The sequence below is a fragment of the Acipenser ruthenus genome, chromosome 14 (genome assembly GCF_902713425.1).
Source record: "Acipenser ruthenus chromosome 14, fAciRut3.2 maternal haplotype, whole genome shotgun sequence".
Classification (NCBI taxonomy): Eukaryota; Metazoa; Chordata; class Actinopteri; order Acipenseriformes; family Acipenseridae; genus Acipenser; species Acipenser ruthenus.
The window spans coordinates 8,684,707-8,708,785 of record NC_081202.1 but is presented as its reverse complement, the minus strand read 5'-3'; the positions used below and the strand labels follow the sequence as shown (position 1 = coordinate 8,708,785).

General features: G+C 36.0%; 1 protein-coding gene across 2 annotated transcripts; it reads right to left on the bottom strand.

Moving 5' to 3' along the window:
- Positions 1–464: 464 nt before the first annotated feature.
- On the bottom strand, positions 465–22,622 carry LOC117419373 (leucine-rich repeats and immunoglobulin-like domains protein 3). 2 transcript variants are annotated; one of them, XM_034032072.3, is made up of 19 exons: positions 22,131–22,619; positions 18,043–18,114; positions 17,851–17,925; positions 11,638–11,772; positions 11,394–11,537; positions 11,147–11,290; positions 10,866–11,009; positions 10,008–10,151; positions 9,038–9,118; positions 8,348–8,419; positions 7,736–7,807; positions 5,168–5,331; positions 4,625–4,945; positions 4,000–4,281; positions 3,369–3,821; positions 2,909–3,067; positions 2,524–2,667; positions 1,586–1,843; positions 465–1,450 (listed from the first exon to the last, which is right to left on the bottom strand). In XM_034032072.3, the coding sequence occupies exons 1-19, from the start codon at positions 22,331–22,333 to the stop codon at positions 1,203–1,205; spliced, it is 3,315 nt and encodes a 1,104-aa protein (XP_033887963.2). In that variant the 5' UTR covers positions 22,334–22,619; the 3' UTR covers positions 465–1,202. The 2 variants fall into 2 exon arrangements, with proteins under 2 accessions (XP_033887963.2, XP_058841722.1); XM_058985739.1 differs by lacking the exon at positions 2,909–3,067 and having other exon boundaries at positions 22,131–22,622.
- Between the last annotated feature and the right edge of the window lie 1,457 nt (positions 22,623–24,079).

Sequence of the window (24,079 nt, the reverse complement as noted above, 5' to 3'; positions counted from 1 at the left end):
CTCAACTCAGCCCAGCTTACTTACCTGTCCCCAGCCAGAATCTTTCCGTCTCAACCACAGCCAGTTGCTGCTCCTCTCTGCTGCTTCAGATAAGTTCTTCACTGTGCGACGCAACTCTTGGCCACTGAACTATAAACAATGACCATTTTGAAGGGCTAACTTCTGATCAATACCCACCCTTAATTTCACTTACATGTTTTTCAGCATCCTTCTCCAGTTTACTATCCTGTTTTTTAAAGATTATCCCAAATACCTTGGTTCCTCTTGGAATGTAGTTTCTCCTAAGATCCCCTTGTCCCCAAATTTCTCCACACTCAATTTAAATTCCAATTTCCCAGCTCTTAATTTAAAATCGCAAATGAATCACACCGTAGCAGACAGGGGGAGGGATATATAATATTAAAACAGATACAGCAGTTCATCATTGGCATATACAAGACAGAATGAACTTGCATTGTAATTAGTTTTTTTTTTTTTAAAGAACTAGTAGTTTATTGGTATCAGCTATAGTCTATATAGGAAACAAGAAGTCTGCTTTAATGTCATTATGTTCAAAATGTTCAAATATGCCTATATGAAAACGGTGATGATGCTACTTTCAACGGGTAGAAAACCAACCCAAATGAGCAAACATGTCCTTTTGTATTCTTGTCAATTCTCTGTCCAGACACTAGGGGTTTGACTCAGTCTTTTTCAATCTATTCCTAGAGGTTGCTTTCAGCAAAACTTTCATGTATTAACCTAAAACAGTATGGCAAGTCAAATAAATCAAAGTCACAGCGTTCTCATTTTTAAATGTTTATAGCAGCACAAGGAAAGATGTTTTATTGTGAATATTTATGTGCAAAAGCTGCCTAATTTTATCAGAAGCTTGATGATAAATTGTTTCATAAACATCATGTAGTAATTATCTTTTTTTTTTTTTTATCTCACATTACAAAAATAAGGGAAATACTTACGGTCCTATTTACACTATTCATTTACAAAAATTATATAAATTTGTATAAAATGCATAAAATTAACAATGACAATAAACACTCCTCTTAAAGGAAGTTATTCCATGTTTTAGGATCCTCTTTTTCATAGTTCATAATTTGTTATACATTCCCACCAAATGATTGCAAATCATTCGTTCAAATTGCTTGAGCACAGTTCAATTGAGGTAGTTTTTTCTTCTTCATAAAAAGTTCATACATATTCCACTATGTACTTATTCTGTATGGTTTAAAAGTGTCAGTCCGATAGTTATCAAAAGGCTGTTCATAGATGCCCATGCTCTGTCCATTTGTAGAGTCAGCACAGTCTAAAACATTCTCCTCCTCAGGCTCCGAGTCTGTGTCCACTGTAGCATAAGGATTTTCATGTAGTGTCATTGGGTTGTAAGGAGCAGAAGGGCTGTAACCGGAATAAAACTCTTGCTGTGGCCTCCATAAAGACTTTCCAAATGTTCCTTAAAAAAAAAAAAAAAAAAAAGAAATCTGAGACTGAGATACACAGCAATTTTACATCTTTTGAGGGATGAATTAAAGTCATGCATTTCGGTAACTTTAAAAAAGGTACAATGCTGTATTTCCATTCCACCTACCCATGAAGGTGTTGGGTGGCATTCTCTCTCGATTTCTATTGAAGTCTGTAATGTCACCGTCAACTGAGGATCCTTCGTTCTGTGTGTGAACTGAGCTGTGGAGGCACCCATTTGGCAACTGCATTAGCATGCTGGCAGCAGCTGGGTCAAAGGGATCCTCCAGAGGGTGTGTGCAAGGATAGTATGCCTTAGATTTACAACACTTAATGTTTCCTTCATAAGGCTCAATGCAAACCGGTCTCTGGTCAGGGGTACAACCTATAAAAAAAAAAAAAAGGAAAAGGTAAATACAAATAAAACATGGAAACTAATATATCCATAACTTACTAGCCTCCCCCCCCCCCCCCCAAATATATCTCCTTTGTCTTGCCCATAAAGAACACCTTGTAAACACACGTTGTGTGATACACACCCAAAAAATGCATTCAGTTAATGATGGATACATAATTCATTAATTAAAGCATGAAGAGCAGGTTAAACTTGATGCTAGTATTATTATTATTATTAATTATTATTTCTTAGCAGACGCCCTTATCCAGGGCGACTTACAGTCGTAAACAAATACATTTCAAGAATCACAGTACAAGTATTAATACAATTAAGAGCAAGATAAAATACAATGACTTCAGTTCTAGTAAGTAAAAGTATATCATAGTAACAACTGCCAATGTGTTTCATAAGTAGGGCTTCTAGTTTTCGGTTTTTATTTTCCATCTCTCTCCCTCCCTTTAAATCTTAATTAATAGTTGTTAAGCCTTAACTGAATACCAGATTGTTTACATTAGCGACACACTACTAGAAACTAACGCAGTGGAAATGAATAAAGTTTGATTAAGAAAGCGAATCGGCTCAAAATATGTTTAAAGGGACATCACGTGATCAAAAATAAAACCTGAAAACTAGAAGCCCTATTCATAACTCAAAGAAGAAGTATTTACCATTAAAACATGCTCCATCAGATGGTTCAGTACCATACATATTTCCTCTTGTACACATGGATCCTATTGTCCCTTGGTAGTGACACAACAGTGGATCCATGACAGCCTCCATATCCATTTCACTCCCAGTATCTAGGCACATACCTGTCAGTTAAAATATACAAATGATGAGGCTTAGGATGTGGTGGTGTGATAATATTTTAATATGTACTGCAAATAATGAAATGACGGGTACGCATTTGTCTTCATTCATATCTTGAATAAAACAGCAAGATAAGTTTGATTCCACAATGAACCCTTGTCAGGTGGTCATTCAGGCAGAAATGTGTATTTGATAGCAAAATATGATCCAAAACACCCATGCTTTGGTCTTGTTAAGTCTTACCATTGAGATCTCTTTGTTGTAAATAATATCCAGTAATTGAGGATGCCATAAACTGGTGGTGACTGTCATTTTCTGAAGGAACGTAGCCATCTTGTCTGTCAGCCAATGTTCCTTGGGATGACAAGTAGCTGGGGATGTCTGCCGGCAAGTTTGTCTCATCTATGACCAGAAAAATTTAAATCAGAACCAGCAATTGTTTAGAAAATGAACGAATGAAGACAAATGCATACGCTTGCTAATTTACATGCTAAAGCATGTTAATAGTAAAAGCTATACAATAATATTACATTTCAAGAACAACATTTTCAGTGTTATTTTAACAGCCAACAATAATAAAAAAAAAACGTTCCACTGCTTTATCTTTGTTACAAAACAAATGTGTCCCCTGACAAGAACAGTGCAATAAACTCTGTCGTATTTAAGTAAGTGAGTCAGTGCCCACAGTGCAAAGTTTACACACCTGTATTTGTTACACTGCAGTCCTCATTGCGTCTCCTTGTGTGGTATATGATGACCACCCAGACAAGTGATGTTCCCACCACACAGCAAACAACAGCAATGATCACTATGCCAACTGTAGTCCAGCCATCCTCCTCTAATGTCTGGCCAACGGTTTGAGTGGAGTCACAGTTTGGACTGGGGACCACATTCAGTTGGATGTTGCCTCTTTCCGTTCCCAGCGTATTGGACATTTCGCAGGTGTACTTTCCAGCATCTTCCACATTTGTATCTACAATTATAAGTAGTTGGTTTCCTGCTGCAAAAAAGTGTCTTTCAGTTACAACCAATGGGCTGTCATCTTTTGTCCAGTTCAATTTTGGGTGAGGGCTCCCACCAGCAATACACTGCAGTACGGCTGTTTCCCCTTTTGCAACGGTTCGATCGATCAGAGGACGCATGAAAGAAGGTGTTTCTAAGAGAAACAGAGAAAAGAGTTATTTTTTTTCTGAGCTAAAATGTGTATCACTATAAGCCTGAATTGGCATCTGAAAAAACAATGTTTAAATCTATAAAAATCAGATATAAATACACAGTTAATCTTTAATGCACAATTCTTGCAATACACCGACTTTAAGCATTTAAGTTCTTACCCAGCACAGTTAGGGTGGCATTTGCAGATATCGTCCCAGCACTGTTTTGAGCAGTACAACTGTATACTCCTATGTCCTCAGTTTTGACATCGACAATAAAGAAAACGTCGTCTTCAGGCATCACATGCATGCGTCTCTCCCGTGCAGCAGGGAAGTCTGTGCCACCGTCTTTCTGCCAGGCTATTTGAGGAGTAGGGTGTCCAACTGCTGCACACTCCAAGCGGGCCATTGCTCCTGCCCTGATGGTCAGATCCATGGGCATTTTTGTAAATGATGGAAGCACTGGAATTTAAAAAAAATATTCAAGTTAAATTATGAAAATGAACATTGCTAAGCTCACACAGACTCAGTCTGTGTCTCTGCAAGCCCTGCATTTAGCTTTGATAAACAGCAGAGACGCACAAAGCTTTTCATTTACAGCTTGCTCATAAAGATACTAGTACAATTATAATTTAAAAAAACTAAATAAATACATATGCAAACTTCAAAATCTTCTATAGATGTTAATATAGTGAAAAAACAAAACAAATGGGTCAAACAAGAACATGTTTGCATATCTAGGAACTTCCTTGGTTTCAGGCATTGTCCATTGTTAAATGTGAAAATAAACACAAACGGCACTTACTGTTTACAGTGAGCTTGGCTTTAGTGGAATAGGACGACCCAAAGTGATTGGAGATTACACACTGGTATTTGCCTTCGCTGCTAAAATCAACATCTCGTAGCCGAAGAATTGTAGTGTACTCCATAACTTCTCCTCCTTGTGCTCGGAGATGGGCATAATTCTCTATTTCAGCATCATTCAGAGCCTCGTTGTCCTTCTTCCATGCAAAGGTCATCGGGGAGTCACTGCTACTTGCAGCAGAGCAGACAAAACTCACATTGTAACCCTTTATTGCTGACTGGGTTTCAGGTTGCACTGTAATCTGGGGTTTGGGAAAATCATCTGAAAAAAAAAAAAACAACATTGCGTAACACTTAATGTGCAGCAAGGGAAATGGTATAAAATAATGATTTGCTATTGGTAAGGTCATGCACTTAAAATAACTTTTTTTTAATATAAAACTTGTACGATATATTAAGAATCAAACATCAACGACAACTGATGTAGCTAAAGATGAAGATGAATGAACAACAACAACAACACAAAAAAAGAAAACACACTCACCACACACAAAGTCTTCTTGGTTAACAACAAATATACTTTTTCCTTTTAACAGCTGGGGATGGGCACAGCTGGCATTAATGAAGGGCTGAAACTGGTTATCTGCCACCCACTGAAGGAGCCACTTCAGCTGGCAATCACATAGTAGACTGGACGTGTTCAAGTGCCTGGTGAAATAAATTATACAATTTAGATCACATACAGTTAAGATGACACTGCAACAGAAATACACAAAAACCCTGGGCCATGTAAAAGTTACATTCACATAGTAAAAGCGAAAAACTATTTCAGTTCAAAATATGTAGACGACCAGAAGTACTATTTTATTTAGTGCTGGGAAAAGGTGTAATAACAAGGGCTGTAAATCTACGTTTAATTGACTACACGTTTAAACCCATTGTTAATCTGGTCGTTTACCGTTGAAACGGCCATAAATTTAATGTTTCACTCATTTCATATTTATATATTTTACTTCCAATATTTTAACCTTGGTTTGTTATTCAAAGCGCGTACCATATAGATCCACTTGAAGACAAACAATGGTAAACATAAAAGCATAAAGGAGGACTGTAAATTAGCACTACAATGTAATCTATTTTAATAGCATAAAAAAACATTCATTGTCAATTTTACAACGTACCATTTCTCCAGAAGTTCCATAAAAAGTGTGTGCATCCAACATCGAAAAAACATTTAAAAAATAACTCTATTTAAACTTAAAACACAGTGACGAGACTACATTTTTAGTTTCATTCACTTGTATATTGTTGGCAGGAAACAAAACATGTCCAGAAACAAAAACCTTTATTTTTTTTTTCATTAAAAAACAAAGCCGTTGTCTGATAAAATACTAGTTCCCAGCGTCCCTCCCCTTCACAATGGCGCTTGCACATTCACGTGAAAAAATAAAGACTTCATTTCCCAGCAACTCTCTCTTTCACAGCTTCTCGGTTCAGCTCGCTTAAATAATTAAAAGCTGTTCTGTAATTGCAGATGTCCTATTGAACACACACAATAAAATATGGACAAATAAAAAGGTGTAAGCACGTTGTAAGAGACGTCTTATTTGCCGTTCTTTTAATAAATAAATAAATAAATAAATAAATAAATAAATAAATAAATAAAATAGTAGCTATGTGTTTTTCTTTTCCGATGTGTTACAGTGTTTTACTGTGGCGTGAATGGAGCCGTGAGGTGTCTTAATTACACAGGCTATTCACTTTACTGAAATAATGTACAGTTCTAAGACTAGGGCCCTATGGAATTCGTGTTATTTTGTTCCGATTCCAATTTTATTTATTTTTTCTGATTTCCGTTTTTACAGTTTAAAAAAAAATGTAATTAGGTTAATTTAAATGAACTTATGCACACCGCAGGCAAGGTGAACAACACAAAACCGTAAACTACAGGCTTCTACTTTTTCCATTTGGTTTGCGTTCGTCTTCACTGGATTAAGTATTGTTTTATCTAATTGTATTGAAAAATAGTATTGTTAACTTTAAAAACGGGTTGTATTTTATTTATTTTTTTAGTGCAGTGTGGGGCGCGCCAAAGCAAATAGATAGGCATGTTTCATAACTTTTATTTTTGAACTTGATCAATTCTATATTACTGCTATGCCCATGGTTTCACTACCATAAATCTTCTCTGTGTGAACATTGGGATCGTATTGTTCAAAGTGACTGTGAGGAGTACTTTTTGTGATGTACTACAGATGTTAAAAATAGTCTGCAACGTTGTCTAATTGTTTAAGTCCTTAAAAAGGTTTCTATTTATTTTCCATGATTGCATTTATTTAACGCACTTGAACAGTGAATTAATTCTTGTTGTTTATCCCTTACAGAATACCCCGCCTCTTTTCTAACCCAGCTACAGAAACCGTCCCCCCGCCAATCATTCACCCACTTTTGAAACCAAAGTTACACCACTGTCTGTACTGACCATTAGTTTCATATTTTCCCTTCAAATATTTAAATCTCAAGCTTAATGCTCTCCTGCCAAATGCATTTTTTTTCCTACAGCACTTAATTCTGTGTTAATATTCTTTTGATTCTGTGATTCCTTCCGTGCTCTCGTTAACACTGATTCCATAGAGCCCTATAAGACCTGAAAAAAGGCAATGTGATGGAGATACACAACAACGCAGGAAGCTGGTCTGCCCTTAAATTATGCAAGACGTATTTAGAGTGATCACGTGGAAGAACAGGTCAGGTTTCCTTAAAGGGGAAAACCATAGAAAGGGAAACATATCTTTGCGGAAAATATGAAAAAATAATTTGATAAAATATTTTACTGTTAAGTTGCATTTAAACGTATAATACAAATTTTAAATGAAAATATTTTTAATCCACGTTTACCGTTTAAACGTTTAAACCCGTACAGCCCTAGTCATAACCAAGGTTTTGAATGCAAGTGAAATTCTATTGGAATGTGGGACATTGCAGTGGCAGGACAAATTGGTTTTATCCATGTAAAATAAATTAAAAGGAAAAAAAAGCTGAACAAAACAACACAAAACAATAGGCGGCTTATGAAAGAGACATTATTAAGGTTTGTAAAAACAATACTTACAATTCCTTAAGTTTTTTCATTTGTGAAAAGGCGTTTCCTTGAATGGACATTATAGCATTGTTGTTCAGGTCACTTGAGAAAAAAAAAATAATAATAATAATGTTGAACTTGCACACATCCGTGAAGCTGTAACTTTTCAACCGGGCCTCCTTACACCTTTGGTTAATTTAAAATAGCTGGAAAGCTAAAAGGTCTGCAATGAGTTCAACAATCAAAGCCGAACAATCTGTGCCGAGGGGCAATTAAATCTCGGCTGCACCACAGTCGGTTAATCAAGCAGTTCCTAGCTTTAGCTCTTTTAAAATCCAGCATGACTGTGAATAACTAATTCAAATCATGTGTTCCTGGCTCAGAACTGCAACGTTCTTGCCTACACCCACATACAGTGATCGATCCGAATTCCACCAGGATGGAAAGTCTGACTGTAACAGACTGCTTGGTTGCTTGTCTGAGCTCATTTATAGAACAGAAAGAAGAAAGGAGACAGTCTGATTCCAAACAGCTGGTTTAGTTTACTGTAGTATTACATTCGACAAATTCGGATTTTACTGGTTTAAACACTTCTAAAAACTACCCAAAATTGAAAAAAAGAAAAAAAGTTTGGATACTTACAGGTGCTCAAGCACATCCAGTCCTGAGAATGCCTTTTTAGTGATAGATCTGATACGGTTTCCCTGGAGAACCCTGAAGAACACAAGCAGCATGCATAATGAGCGTGTGCCATAAAACCGCTTTTCTCTCACAGAACTGAAAAAATCTCAATAGATTGTGGGTTACAAACTTTGGCTACCAAATAGATATTTTTGGTTGTCCAACTGGCTTTCCAGCCAAAAGATGCAGTTCAACTTTCCAAGGAACACAAAAGGGCCTACTGTACACAGTGGAGCACAACTAGGTTCGTTTTATAGTTCATATACTATACACTGGCAAGCATAACAATCCGGTGCATTAAATATATACCTCTGTGGTTTACTGAAGTGTCTAAGGAAATTATGGATTTTTATAGAAGTAATAGTTTAGAGACAGATATAATTCCTTTACTTCCATCAAAGACCACTCAGTGGATAGGGAACCTACAGCTTTACATCACTAATCACATTCATTGGAAGTTGTGTTTCTTGATCAAAGGCTACTTCTTGGCACCATACTCTCCTAGCCTGATACAAAGTGACCCATAACCTCACCCCAACTCCCTTCATCTTCATCAGAGAAAAGAGTGAACAACACTTTCTCATTCTACAAAACATCCCCTAGTCACTTTTTGGGGATTTGTGTTGGAGTGGGTAAAATATACAAACTTACAGTTTTCTTAGTTTGTCCAAAGCAGAAAAAGCTCCATTCATGTCTTCAATGGTCCAAGAGATTTCATTGTTTTTCAAGTCACTGAAATATAACAGTACTTATTAATATACACATTCTTTTTAAGAGAACCTGACAAAAAATGCCTTAGTTTAAGCTTATTTTGAAGTACAAGAACCAACTTAAAAGATTTAAAGCTCCCTTTGGTTTATGTGGGCCCCAACTGCATAACTGAAGGCACTGTCTCCTGCTGGTTCTGCTGGCTATAAAAAGTTAAGAGTTGTTTTTCAGGTCACACATAAACACGTAGTTTGTATTTTATAAGGCATAGGTGGTTATCACAAATCATTATTTTTTTTAAAAAAAAAGAACAAAGAATCTATTTAAAAATAAACTAGATGAACACACATCTTCTAAATATGATCCACTTCTAATTAAGATCTAAAGAGCTCAGGCAGTGAGCAAACAAATCCTCAAGGCGGCGAAATAAAAGCTTGCAAATAATTGCTTTGACTTGAATTTCAATCCATCAATGGGCTCAACTACCCTTTTTATTCTTCTTTAACTATTAGTTTCCTTTTCCACATGCTTGGCTAAACCTGAATGACCTGGACCTTGGTAATCATCACCAGCCCTTGACTACACACCTGCCCTAAACTGACCTCTGGAGAACAAATCAAGGCATGCTTCCATTTACCAACTAAAGAGTTTTCAAACAACACTGGAATAACTACATTCCCTAGTTTATGTCATACAGTGTTTTCTGTAACTTTATTCATCTTTATTTAGCAAACAAAAAAAAAACTGCCTGGCATACATTTTATTTTTTAATCTTACATCGTCTTGGAGAATAATTGAAACATGTCGTAAATATAAGCCATGAAACAAATTATTTGATAGAAAACAGAAAGCTACAACACAAGTAAGGATGCACAATTAATATAGTTTATATTAAGGTAATTACAAGACTTACAGTGTATATAAGCTGGAGAGACCCCGGAAGGCGCCATCAGCAATGAAGCTCACTTTGTTATTTCCAATGTGGAGTTCGCCAAGCAGACTGAGACCCACAAAGCTGGACTCATCTAACCGTGTTAACTGGTTTGAGGTGAGATCGCTGTGAACAGAGCAATGGAGCAATTCAATGTGGAATCATGGGGGAAGAAAAGATCACCCTAGCTTATTATGTTGGGCCAACCATACTTCAGACAAAAAAAAAACCTCTCTGATCAACAAATTATCTTCCCAGTGAAATATCAAGGATTGGTTTCTTACTTCCTGTCCTGGTGCAAACAAGCCACGGATACAAATAAGTGGCTTTGTTTTATGCAATCCAGATACATGTGATCAATGCAATTGTAAAAGTGCTGTATTTTCCTCAAGGTTGCACATTTCTACCAACCCACCCTCGCTGAAACAAATGCACAGTTTGTTTTACTCGTATCTGTAAAACAGTAGTACCAGCAAATCAGTCCTGTGTAGGCATATTTTCTCAGAAGCTCTGCAAATGGAAAGTTGGTAGATACACATAAATGCTTTGCATGCATTTTTTTTTCACGCTATGCAAATTACAGTTCGGACATACTGTATCCTTTTATGTGGCTTGTATAAACAAAAAAAAAGCACTGCCTTAAAATTTTTTTTAAAAAGTCATGGTTGGCCTCAACTTTTCACAACAAAAATATGAATCTTTCACACAAAAAGCTGTTGCTGTCACCCAGTTGTCACCTTGGAAACTTTGTTATGAAAAAAACTCACAGATCACTAGTAAGGGGCTCATGTTTTGGCATGAACTCTACACTCAAGCTGCAAGAGAATAAAAGCAACTCACAGCTCACTGAGTTTCTGGCAAAACTCCCAGGCATCAGGTTCAATCCTGCTGATGGCATTCTGGCTGAGGTGGAGCTGCTGTAACATCAACAGGCCGTACAGCCATCCTTTACTGACTTCCGTCAAATTGTTATAGTCCAGTTGCCTGTAAATTTGTAGAAGGGACAAAACAAGATTAGAGATACGTGCTAACAGTGCTCAAGATTACATTCTTGAATTTACTACCGAGTACACTCTACTGATGAAGCACTTCATGCAATAATAATAAAATCTTGTACTTACAAAACTTCCATACTGCTCAATCCCCAGAAAGCTCCGTCCATGAGTTTACTGATGCCATTTCTCTGAATTTTAAGAGACTTCAGAGAGCTTAATCCATGGAAGGAAAGACCATCAACCTTCTTAATGCGGTTTCTGTTTAGTTCCCTGAGAAAAGTAAAACAATATATTATTTTAGAAAACAAGACAAAAACAAAACAAATGGTCCAAAAAATAAATCTTTTCTTATATTTAAATAAACAAAACTTACAAGTGTTGCAGTTGGGAGAGCTTAAAAATCTTGGGAGGAATTGATGAAATTCTATTTCGGTTCAATTTCAGAATCTGTAGAGAACTTGACAAACTGTCAAAGCAACCGGGTTCCAGTGAGGCAATCTTATTGTTGTTAATATACCTGAAACAAAAATAGTTTGACATGTCAACATTTTGCGATCTGGATGAAAATAGGAAACAATCGGACGTATAAAAAAAAAGCATCTAACAGAAATACTTACAAATATTTTAGCTGCAACTGAGTGAATGATGTGGCTTTCAACTCCACAATATTATTATTGCTTATGTCCAATGTTTCCAAGGACTGAAAACGATTCAGCTGTTCTGGGATCAACTCTCCGATTTTGTTATTTGATCTGCAATAGAAGTCGTAGAACATTATAACGCTAAAATATAATGTGTGCTTCTGCTATATATATATATATATATATATTACAGCTCTGTAAAAAATTAAGAGACCACTGCAAAATTATCAGTTTCTCTGGTTTTACTATTTATAGGTATGTGTTTGGGTAAAATGAACATTTTTGTTTTATTCTATAAACTACTGACATTTCTCCCAAATTCCAAATAAAAATATTGTCATTTAGAGCATTTATTTGCAGAAAATGACAACTGGTCAAAATAACAAAAAAGATGCAGTGTTGTCAGACCTTGAATAATGCAAAGAAAATAAGTTCATATTCATTTTTAAACAACACAATACTAATGTTTTAACTTAGGAAGAGTTCAGAAATCAATATTTAGTGGAATAACCCTGATTTTCAAGCACAGCTTTCATGCGTCTTGGCATGCTCTCCACCAGTCTTTCACATTGATGTTGGGTGACTTTATGCCACTCCTGGCGCAAAAATTCAAGCAGCTCGGCTTTGTTTGATGGCTTGTGACCATCCATCTTCCTCTTGATCACATTCCAGAGGTTTTCAATGGGGTTCAGGTCTGGAGATTGGGCTGGCCATGACAGGGTCTTGATCTGGTGGTCCTCCATCCACACCTTGATTGACCTGGCTGTGTGGCATGGAGCATTGTCCTGCTGGAAAAACCAATCCTCAGAGTTGGGGAACATTGTCAGAGCAGAAGGAAGCAAGTTTTCTTCCAGGACAACCTTGTACTTGGCTTGATTCATGCGTCCTTCACAAAGACAAATCTGCCCGATTCCAGCCTTGCTGAAGCACCCCCAGATCATCACCGATCCTCCACCACATTTCACAGTGGGTGCGAGACACTGTGGCTTGTAGGCCTCTCCAGGTCTCCGTCTAACCATTAGACGACCAGGTGTTGGGCAAAGCTGAAAATTGGACTCATCTGGGGGTGCTTCAGCAAGGCTGGAATCGGGAAGATTTGTCTTTGTGAAGGACGCATGAATCAAGCCAAGTACAAGGTTGTCCTGGAAGAAAACTTGCTTCCTTCTGCTCTGACAATGTTCCCCAACTCCGAGAATTGGTTTTTCCAGCAGGACAATGCTCCATGCCACACAGCCAGGTCAATCAAGGTGTGGATGGAGGACCACCAGATCAAGACCCTGTCATGGCCAGCCCAATCTCCAGACCTGAACCCCATTGAACACCTCTGGAATGTGATCAAGAGGAAGATGGATGGTCACAAGCCATCAAACAAAGCCGAGCTGCTTGAATTTTTGCGCCAGGAGTGGCATAAATTCACCCAACATCAATGTGAAAGACTGGTGGAGAGCATGCCAAGACGCATGAAAGCTGTGCTTGAAAATCAGGGTTATTCCACCAAATATTGATTTCTGAACTCTTCCTAAGTTAAAACATTAGTATTGTGTTGTTTAAAAATGAATATGAACTTATTTTCTTTGCATTATTCAAGGTCTGACAACACTGCATCTTTTTTGTTATTTTGACCAGTTGTCATTTTCTGCAAATAAATGCTCTAAATGACAATATTTTTATTTGGAATTTGGGAGAAATGTCAGTAGTTTATAGAATAAAACAAAAATGTTCATTTTACCCAAACACATACCTATAAATAGTAAAACCAGAGAAACTGATAATTTTGCAGTGGTCTCTTAATTTTTTCCAGAGCTGTATATATAGATATATATATATATATATATATATACACACTATTATAAACTACAGTAACATACAATACCCAAATACTAACTTTGACATCCTCATCTAAATACATATTTGTGGTAGATGAAAACCAATTATTTATTTTCAGGTGTCAACCGAGTGGTGTTTTCTCTAATTAAAGCTATACGTTACAGGCTGGTTTATACTGTGTTATTTTGTTTATAAGGTAATTACGAATAAGGTATTAAAACTGGTAATTACTTTAGTAATGAATAACATTCCCTTAGTGAAAGCATACCACAGCAGAAGACAGCAATTTCCTGAACTGCACGCCTCCTAAATTGCAGTGTGAAAACTGCTTGGTTATAAACATAACTTGCACAGTGCACTCTTTGTATAAGGACTGCTGCATAGAACAGAAATCCCTTATACAGCTAAGTACTTGGACATGAGTGGTTGTTCCAGTATCCTGACTGTACAACCGAATTTTCCTAAAACCTTATTATAATTCCACTGCATTTTGAGGATTTTTGTTTTTTTAAATTATTGTTTTTTTAAATTAACATTAAAATAACCATAGTTTAATTCTTTGCAGTTATCCATTACCAGTAAACAACAAATTATACTGTATTTAGTATGGATTACATGACAATGGAGATGGTCTTTTACCCAGGCCCTTTCTTACCTAAACTATCTCATAGGCTACATAATGTAAAAGTAAGCAGTTTCCCATGTTGTAATAAATGACCAATAAAAAGTTACAAGTTTGTCTTTTGTGTACGGATTTGCAGCAGTCTTTGAAAGGGTGCTAGGTTACTGTGGATAGACAAAGAAACTGCACACCGCCATGGTTTCATTTTACATGTCCCCTGTACTAAAAACCATAGCAGTCCTCAGTGGGAATACTAAAACCTGAATTTCTAGTTCTGTGCAGGAAACCTAAACCTAGAAGGCTCCAGGCTGCTTGAGAATAAAAAGCAACTGTCAACACTTAACAGCCTCGTACCTTTCACACAAGATTCAACCCAGGGCTTTTCAGCTGTCATGTGGCAACAGGATATGGGGCTTCAGTGGCTTTTTGTGCAATGCCTGCCTGTATGCCCACTCCCCTTTCCGGGTACAAAAACACCTGATTAAAATAGGTGTTTGTAAGCAACACGGACAAACTAGCACCTCATCTATTTCAGAATCGGAAAATGATGCCTCAGAATTCTGAGTAAAAAAAAAAAGAAATCTGTTACTACAAATAACTAGCCAGTCACAGGGGGGCCAGGGGGCACTTTACTGAGGGATTGCAGATTCCCTTACAGTTTGCATGCCTCAAGGGCAAATCAGTGAAGGCAGAAGTCTCTACTTCTAATGTATCTAACTTGAGATCTACTTGAAGCACTATCCTGAATGCAGTTCCGAGTGTTTTATATGCAGGCGTATGACATCCGAGAAGGACATTTCACACATTTACAGTGAACAATGCTGTCTTGAAGAGCCAAATGGGTCAACAGGTTCAGTACCAATGCCTTACTATACTTACAGTTTGATGTGCACAGTAAGAGACTGCCCAAAATAAATCAAAATGACAACTTCAGAGTAAGCAAAGGAACCAGATACATCTCACTCTTTACAAACAGGCAGCTTGATAGACTGCTGTGAACAGAGCTATTAAACCCACAGAGTTTCACACTTACTGTAAATGAAATGCACAGCAGTTCAATAATGCCACAATGGAACTGCCAATGACATCTACTGCACTTTAATTAAGCTAACTGAAATGTAGCAATACTGATTGTAATTATACAATATTTAAAAAGGTCAACTGGTGTGAAAAAGCTATCCTGCAACGTGTATTTTTACCTTCAATTCACAGACTCTCAGTCAGTCAGCTTCAGTAACAACAAGAGTGCACTGTACAGTAAACGGGTTTCATTTGCTATCTTTTAATCTGCAATCCTCCAGGGCAGTCCTAGACTAACAAGCACAGTATTGTACATTTAACTGGAGAGCTTTCAAATTTGTCCAACTAATTTTCTAGCAAATGAGGTTATTATGTACGATTACTCAATATTTCAGAGTTGGACTAGCAAGCCATCAACTACACTGCTGCGATAACCCAGTATTTTTAAGGATTAGAAAGAAATAACCAACACTGGGACTGTTTTGGCCAACTGTAAAATGTGTCAGAAATTGCTTAGATCAAAATGCCTTGGTTTCATTCAATTTGAAACACTTAAGCAAATATAACATTCTGAATTTTGTAGTCAAAAGATAGAACATACTGAGGGAAAACTATGCAAAAGCCAACTAATACTAAAAGGAATGCAATCGTTTATTATTCTAGCAAGCAATCATTCGAAAGAATGTTTTCTAGTGACTTGGGTCACCATTACTTCCACCACCTGTATGATTAGTCACTGTCTCATTTTACACATGGCTGATCAATAAACAAAGAGCTACCATCACCAAATGCTGTATCTAGCACTCAACACCTCACTTACTGCTTTTTTGCACTTAACATGATCTCTTCTGAAATGGGCCTACATGTGTTTGCACACTTAAAAGTGCATGTCCAAAATCAATCATGTCAATGGAGTAGTATAGTGTTACAGCAGTCCTCCTACATTGGCTTGGTTTACATGCAAAAATAAAAATACTTATATATTAAACACATTCTCACGACAATGGAGAGAGAATCTGGAGTTTCTAAACTACATGTAAACCATTAAGAACAAAAATATACTCCATGTGAAAGGAACTCTGTACATGCGCAATGTTTGCAAAGGAACCATTAGCTCTTAGTCAGTGACATTTGGAAGCAGTTTATCAAAAGCATCAGCCATAATAAGTATAATCAGACATTCAACAGTTTATGAACTGCAACAGCCAACACGGAGCACAGAGTTTTAAAAACGCCCACAAACTGCAACAGCCAAAATGAAGGGAACTGGAGAGCAGAATGTTCTAAACCCATGAAAGAAGTAAACGCACCGTTGAAAACTATTAGCTACTTTTAAGTAAATAAAACACTAAATACTTTTCTGCTGCTGTAAGGAATGTTCTACATATAATTAATAAGACTGCAGTAACAATGAAGCTTAAAAAAATGCCCCTTATAATTTTAGTACTGACTAAGGTTTTCCTTCTCGTGCTTTGAGATTTCTGGCAACAACAACAACAAAAAATAAAACACCATAGGTATTGAATGTCACTCAGTTCTTATTTAAATAGCTGCGCAGACAGAGTGGCTGCTCCAGCTGACTTAGCTGACCCAGGCCCAAAGGAAAAACAAACCCCAATAAATTACCAGATGTGAGCAATTGAGTCGTGATCATTTTCATTAATTGAACAATTTCCCAGGAATTTATGGTTTTAACTCTTTGGCTTTTCTATTTATTTTATGCAGGCAACAAAGGTTGCATTGTGGGATGACTGGGTAATCCTGGTCTATAGAAAAGCTGTTGGTTTTAAGATTGTTTTGATTTCATTTTTATTTTTTTAGTTCCTACCGGTAATACAAATAATAATAAAAATGAGATAATAGACCTCAACCAACAAAGTCCATCTTATCTGTTTTGCATGCACTTTAAGTACTTGATAATCTTTAAGTTTCCAAATGTAAAAGCAATCCTGGTTTTCATTAAAGTCGCCACAGCAGAAGAAAGTCATATGATGGCTTTTAAAAACTCTGTTCTTTTTCCCAATAGGAAATACCACACACGCATACTCCACTAGTGCACTGCCAGCACTTAAATGGAGGATTTGTTATTTGGCATATAAACATTAGATTCCTTTACAAGATTAGATGCCATAGACTTACTCAAAGAAGATGTAAAGAAATATGATTGGGACAGAAACCCCAAACAAGACAAAAAGAGAATGAAATGGTTCTAACAACTTTCTATCATAACTGAGATAATTTATATACAATACTAATGTACTTATATTGCCATCATTGACAATGAATAGCAATGCTACTCATACTAATAAAAGTACTGAAGTGCTTTCATTCAAAGCAGCACCAGTAATCACATTACTGTACATATAAATGAGATATATACACACACATACAGAAATCATATTGCATACAACATGTAATGGCAATGTAGGTGTTAATTCATTAACAAAAAAAACAAACAGCTGCTTTCTCATTCAGGCATTTCTTGGTGAAATCAGAATTACCTACCAACTCATGACAACAAGCACATTTAAGCTAAACTCTGTTTTCCTTTATTCAAAAAGACACATTTTAAAATAAATCCCCAAATCACATAGTAATGCTTCCTTGTCAATGCTAAAAGCAATTCAATATATTGAATTGCAGCACCAGATCCAAAAAAATAAAACTTGAATTGTTAAAGAGGGTTTGCCATAAAATAAGGACAGATCAATTTTACTTACACAGAAAGGAGTGTAATGTTAGCAGATAATGGCCCCAAATCTGGTATGGAATCCAATTCATTATTATTCAATTTTCTGGAGAAAAAAAAGAAAATAATTATTCACACAAGGAAAACATGATATGAATGTTACATGGTATTAAGAAAAAAAAACTGTTAAATAATTTGAAGATAACAAAAAACAACAACTTACAGTTCACGAAGGCTGTGAAGCTTTTGGAATGTGTTTGCTTCAACAGATTTTAGTTTGTTGTTGCTTAAATCCCTGCAAAAAAAACCAAAAACATGTACTTACTGTATTTATATTCAACCAATCTGTAAAAGTATGCCTTATTCCAACATTTATAAAGAAATAAAAAAAAAAAAGTTTAATAGTTTGCTGCCTACACTTACTCAACAGAAAGGGAAAGAAAATAAATGTCATAGTTCAGAAAAGGGCTGTACACAGTTCAAAATGAGACAAAGGTTGTTTTTATTTATTTATTTATTTATTGCAGTTTTTAATGGATTAATGTATGTCAAAGCCTAGATTCTTCTTAACTTGAGATACAACCTAAAACCTTGAAACTACCTTATTTGAAACATGTTGCCAAACAGACCAGCAGACACAGGCAGACATGAGCTGGTATGTTTGGTTGGGAGTTGTAACATGCGCAAATGCTGGCAAAGGCCTCAAACTATAAAACCCCTCCAATTAGAGCCACTGCGTGCATGACAAACGCACTGGAGCCAGGCACTTTCACTCACAGTTCAGCCTGCATCCATCTGGAGTTTATCATGGAAACCTTGAGCAAAACAACTTACATTTTATTTACAAACTCTCAGACCTTTTCCTTTTGTTTTAGCATAGTTCTCATTCACACACCACGACACAAAAGACAACACAAAACAACTGAAATGACTTCATACAAGCGATAAATCAAAGATCAACAAGATACAATACAGGTTTCAAGCACTCCCTGCTCCTTCAACACTCTCCATCGTGTTATCTGCAAAAGTATGTAACTTAAATATATCTAGATTAGAATGAAAATGATAAGGTTTTTTTTTTTTCTTCTTTGGTGTACTCAGGCAACATTCATACATACTGAATAAAAAAAGTATCAGTTTCCCTGTTTTAAGTAAATTTATGATGACCCAGGTTTTCTTTTAATAACTTTCAAATGTCAGCTACTACATACAGTAGAAGCATTTTGTTAGTTAGATTAGTATCCTTAAAAATAATAAGCCTGCTGTATGGCTTACATGCAAATTCAATTTCCATGACTAGCAACTAACTGATTAAGCAACTTAAAGAATTCAGTACTGTAGTTAAAAAAAAAAGTTACCTGCTTTGTGCATTCTTTACTTTTACAAAGTGAAACTGCATTTTGTTATTAAGTTTAATAATTCCCTAACTTGTTCCTGCATCCAATTCATATATTTTTACTTTATTAAATAATTATAGATTATAATGTGTTTTTGTTCCCACTGTGGGGCTGTTTACAAATTAACATGCAAATTGCTAAAATGGCCTTTTGTGTTTCACTCTTTTCAGAAACATCTGCCTTTTGTGAAGTGTGAAGAAAAGAGGGAGGAAACAGCCCAGTGCTTGCAAAACAATGCAGCCATCATGTAATAACCCAATGTGGACTTGCAATGGCAAGAACAAAATTAGCTGGTTTAACTAGCAAACATTTCTAGAATTGCAAATTGAATCTGTTATGATGCAGTCAAGTGATGGGTGTTTTTTTTTCCCCCCTTCTTGTAATTGGAAATCTGAATCCCATCAAGTTCTCTCTCTCTTTTTAAAATGCTAAATGCAAATCCAACAGCTTTTTAATCAATCCCATCGGGGCCTTTACAGCTGCAAATTCAGCAGAAATGGAGAGAGTTGGAAAACACAAGGCTGAGCTGTTAACAGTTTAAGACATGCTCAAGAGTGAGTCATAAATAAGAATGTTTTAGAGCAAAGTTTTAGTGTGGAAAATTCAGAATAGCAGCTGTGGTAATGGGGCCATGTGTGTTCTGCTGGCTGTATTAAAGATGGAAGATGTATTGACTATGTTGCATTTTGTTCCACCAAAGGTAAAACTGAAGTACAAGGTACTACAAGTTACTTACTGGTAGAATTCTTCTAAAGTATCACTTTAATAGGTCTCAAATTGTATACTTGCCCAACCACACTACTTAACATTTAATACTGTACCTTAAAATGTTTTGATAATAGCTGAACAATCCTAAATCAACTGCCAAACTTGTGAAACACAGCTCTGCCAAATTACAAAACAAACAAAAAAAAGATTTCACCACAGTACTTACACATGTGTTTTTATTTGTTTAAGACACTTTCAACAGTGTATTTTTCCTTTACTAGAATTAATGGATTTCTAACAAAACAAAGTTTAAACTCAGGCATTTGGTGAAGTCACTTCATTGCACACTGTTGTTTACAATACCATTGATGAAGGGCCTGTATTTTCAGCAGCAATTGCCCTCCCAGACCTCAACTTCACAAAAATAAACAATCAATTCCAGCAAGTCTGATGGTACTCTTAAGAAAACATACTTCCAATTACAAAAGGATACTTATTTTAACAACCACATCACACATACACGACTGTATAACAGCTAATATCACAAACTACAGCAGACAAATTAAAGTTGTTACTGTATTCTTTAATTTATATTTAAGTTATTCAATAACCAGGTGGTCAGGCGCTCACATGAATCTAGCAGTATATTGGCAACAACAGATGCATTCTTATTTATACACCTGGACCCTGTTCACAGATGGCTTTAAACCAATTTAAACAAAAGTGGAATGCATGTCTAAGATAAACAGTAAAACTTAAAATCAGTTTTGTTTTTCTTCGTGAAGCTATTCTTCAACGTCTACTTTGTTTTCGTTTCAAATGTGTCTATCTGTAGCGAAGAAACGGCAGGGTACCTCTCTATGAATCAATGGCTCCTTCTCAGGCCTACGTGCAGAAACTGGTTTCACAAAAGTAATATAACACGACAAGCTAGCGTAATGAAGAATTCAGAATATTCTCTTTGTTCTTAGCAATACAAAACTAAATGGTTACGGTTCTGTTCTTAAATCTTCATTATGGTCATTTATAGAGGCCAGGCACCCTACAGTCATTCAAATGTTAAGCCCCACATGTTGTCAATACAGCCATTCACATTTCATGAATAAGGTAGCATGACCCCCTGGCAGTAGAGGCATTTGAACAGAAATTAGCCACAGCTAATTGAAAGCTGGGGGGGGGGGGGGGGGGGGTAACACGATCAAACTGTATCAATATATTTTGCACATAACTAACTTAAAAGTAATGCATTTTGTAAAAATGTCAAGATACCTCACTCGAATTAGTTTACGTTGAGCGACTTAAAAATGCATTATTATTAATTACAACACATTATCCCAAAGTGTGTGGGACAAAACCCTGTAAGTTAGCTTTTTTGGCTTTTTTTTCAACGTTAATATTCCTAGTCAAACACTGTTCAAAGTTTGAGAGTGGTAATAGTTTTCTTTATGAAACTATTTTCACATCAACTTCTGTTTAAACGCACACGCTTATCAAACATACACTTAAACAAAATCACAAACAACGTCCCCTTTTATTTTTAAATGGTGATTTTGGATATGCAATGCTTATTTCGAACCAACTTTAACAACCTTAACTAGGCAATATCCTGCACATTAAAGACTTTTTATAAAAAGAAAACAAAAAGCCTACTTTAATATTATAAAGAAATCGAATTTGTCACAGTACAGTCAATTTACTGTACTCTGACAAATTTGAGTAAATTTATTTAGTGTTGTCTGTGAATTGTTTTTATTGAAAATAGTGTTATTAAAAGAAAAAACACATTCCTGGCTCGTTTCGTGAAACACTTCAATGTTCTGTACTTAATAAAATTCATACATTTAATTACATCGTATATAATGTGTAGGAAATGATGGGTAGTAGTCACCGCAACGTGTGTTACTCATCCAGGCTAAGGCCCAGAGTAAATTGTGAATGCCATCAAAATATGCAACTCTAGTCCTATCTATATTAAAAGGTACATTTTTTCTAGTGCGGAAAGATTTCTTCCCCCACACAATACTACAAAAATGACGATTATCATTATTATTATTAATATTATTATATCGATGTAAATGCAATTATTTTTTGTAATGTTAGTATTGTACAAGGTTACATTATGTGACATATATATACCAACCCCATAGAAAAGCTGGTCCCATAGAAATCAGTACTTAAGTTAGTGTAAGAGTTACGGTATACTTACAACTGTACTATCCATATGGGGAGATTTGCAGGTACTTTATCCAATCTCCTTCTACTACAGTCGAGTAGGTCTCCGATACATGAACAAGGAGACGCAGATGACCGAGATTTTTCATAAATTCCTAGGGTTAGCTCCAATCCTGAAAACAGTACCAGCATGATGGAAAGCCGTGCAGCGTTTAGCCACTGCCTTGCAGCAGACATTTTTGGCAGCCACTTAAGATCTCCTTTGAGTCCCAATCTCTTTCTTTTATAAAACCCTAACTAAATCCAAAAAGCTGCCTTGGTCCGAAGAAAAACGTATCCGTCAAACTCTTCGTAGTGTTATGTAATCCTGCGTGTTCAATTGCGCATTCCTCTTGATTATACGTTGTACAAAATCTTCTTAAACAACAATTTACAGTACAGCTCACATTACCCGTTCAAAACTTTTCTCTCTACTTCTCCTCGTTGGTGCAGCTGTAACTTAGAGCTAGGCTTCCCGCAGCGAGCGATCCCATTGGATAAGAAGCGGATGCACGTGACATAAACACACCGTGGAACGGAGTTAAGCAGAGCGGTTGTTGGGAAATGTAGTTCCAGTTTTGTCAGCAAGCATGGCACTCGCATCCAAGTATCTGTCCTATTGCTGTTTTCCTGTCGTGAACCAGATATGGTGAAGATAAATCTCTTCCCCGGACTTGTATATCTCCATAAACTAATTTAAACTGTAAGATATATGCTATCCTGTTTTTACCCACGTCAAAAATCTGTTGCTGGGCAAAATGCTAATAAGCAACAAATGCCCCTGTAACTTAATGCATCGTATATAGTGACATTTTAATTTTATGTTCAGAAAGTTGAGGGAGTATAGCTGCTGAAATGAGTGTTGTGTTTCTCTACTAGGCTACAAATCCCAATATGCAGTTGGCCCATCGCCTGGGGGGTTGGAATGTGTCAACCGATGACTGTTATCTGGAGTGTTGTCGAGGGCTGGAGATAAGTGCTAAGTTGTTGATTTGAAGCTATTGAAATGAGATGGAATACATACCCTATGCTTTGTCCGGTTTACACTGTGGATGAGCAAGGGCAATAACATACATAATGTGAAAGTAAATACAACTGACTTATTAAATAAATAAATAAATAAATAAATAAATAAATAAATAAATAATAATAATAATAATAATAATAATAATAATAATCATCTTGTTGATGTAAGTTAGTAAATGTTGTCTAACCAGTACTAAAAATCCTGCTTTAATTGTTTTTGTCTATTCCCAGAAAGAAAGAAAGCAAGAAAGAAAGAAAGAAAGAGAGATGCCCAATATAAATAGCACTGTAAATGCTTGATACATGATTTTCATTTTATTTTAGGGTTTCACTCTTAACATTTATAGTCTGGTAATAATTAAAGTAAATGCATAAATGGTCACTGTATTCTACTCTTTTCCCACAATGTAAACCATAAACATAGCCCTAAACAATATTAAACCCATTGTTTCTTTATACTGTACTTAACACTGTAGAGTTTATTTAGGTAACACTTGTGTTTTTTTTGCATCTACACTATATTCTCAAACAATTACAATGAACACTAAATCGAGTTTAAACTGTTGCATAAGATCTGTGTTTATTTCTTAAACATTTCGTTTTACGGTGCAACCGGACTTGCACTGCATGGTTTTGTTCAAAATATATACATCAAAAGAATTGAACTAAACTGTAATGGTATAAATATAATATTCAGTGCTGCCCGACTGATTTAATATAAAAATAAATAAATACATCATAGGCTATTTAAAACTATAGTCATAAATACTCAAACATAACATTTACAAGATAGTATTATAAATGTAGAATATTAATGTACGGTGTGACCAATGAGCATATTGGTTTCACAGTTTACACATGTCCCATATACAAGGAATACAGTATTCAAAATAGGCTGTAAGTGATAGTAAAAGATGT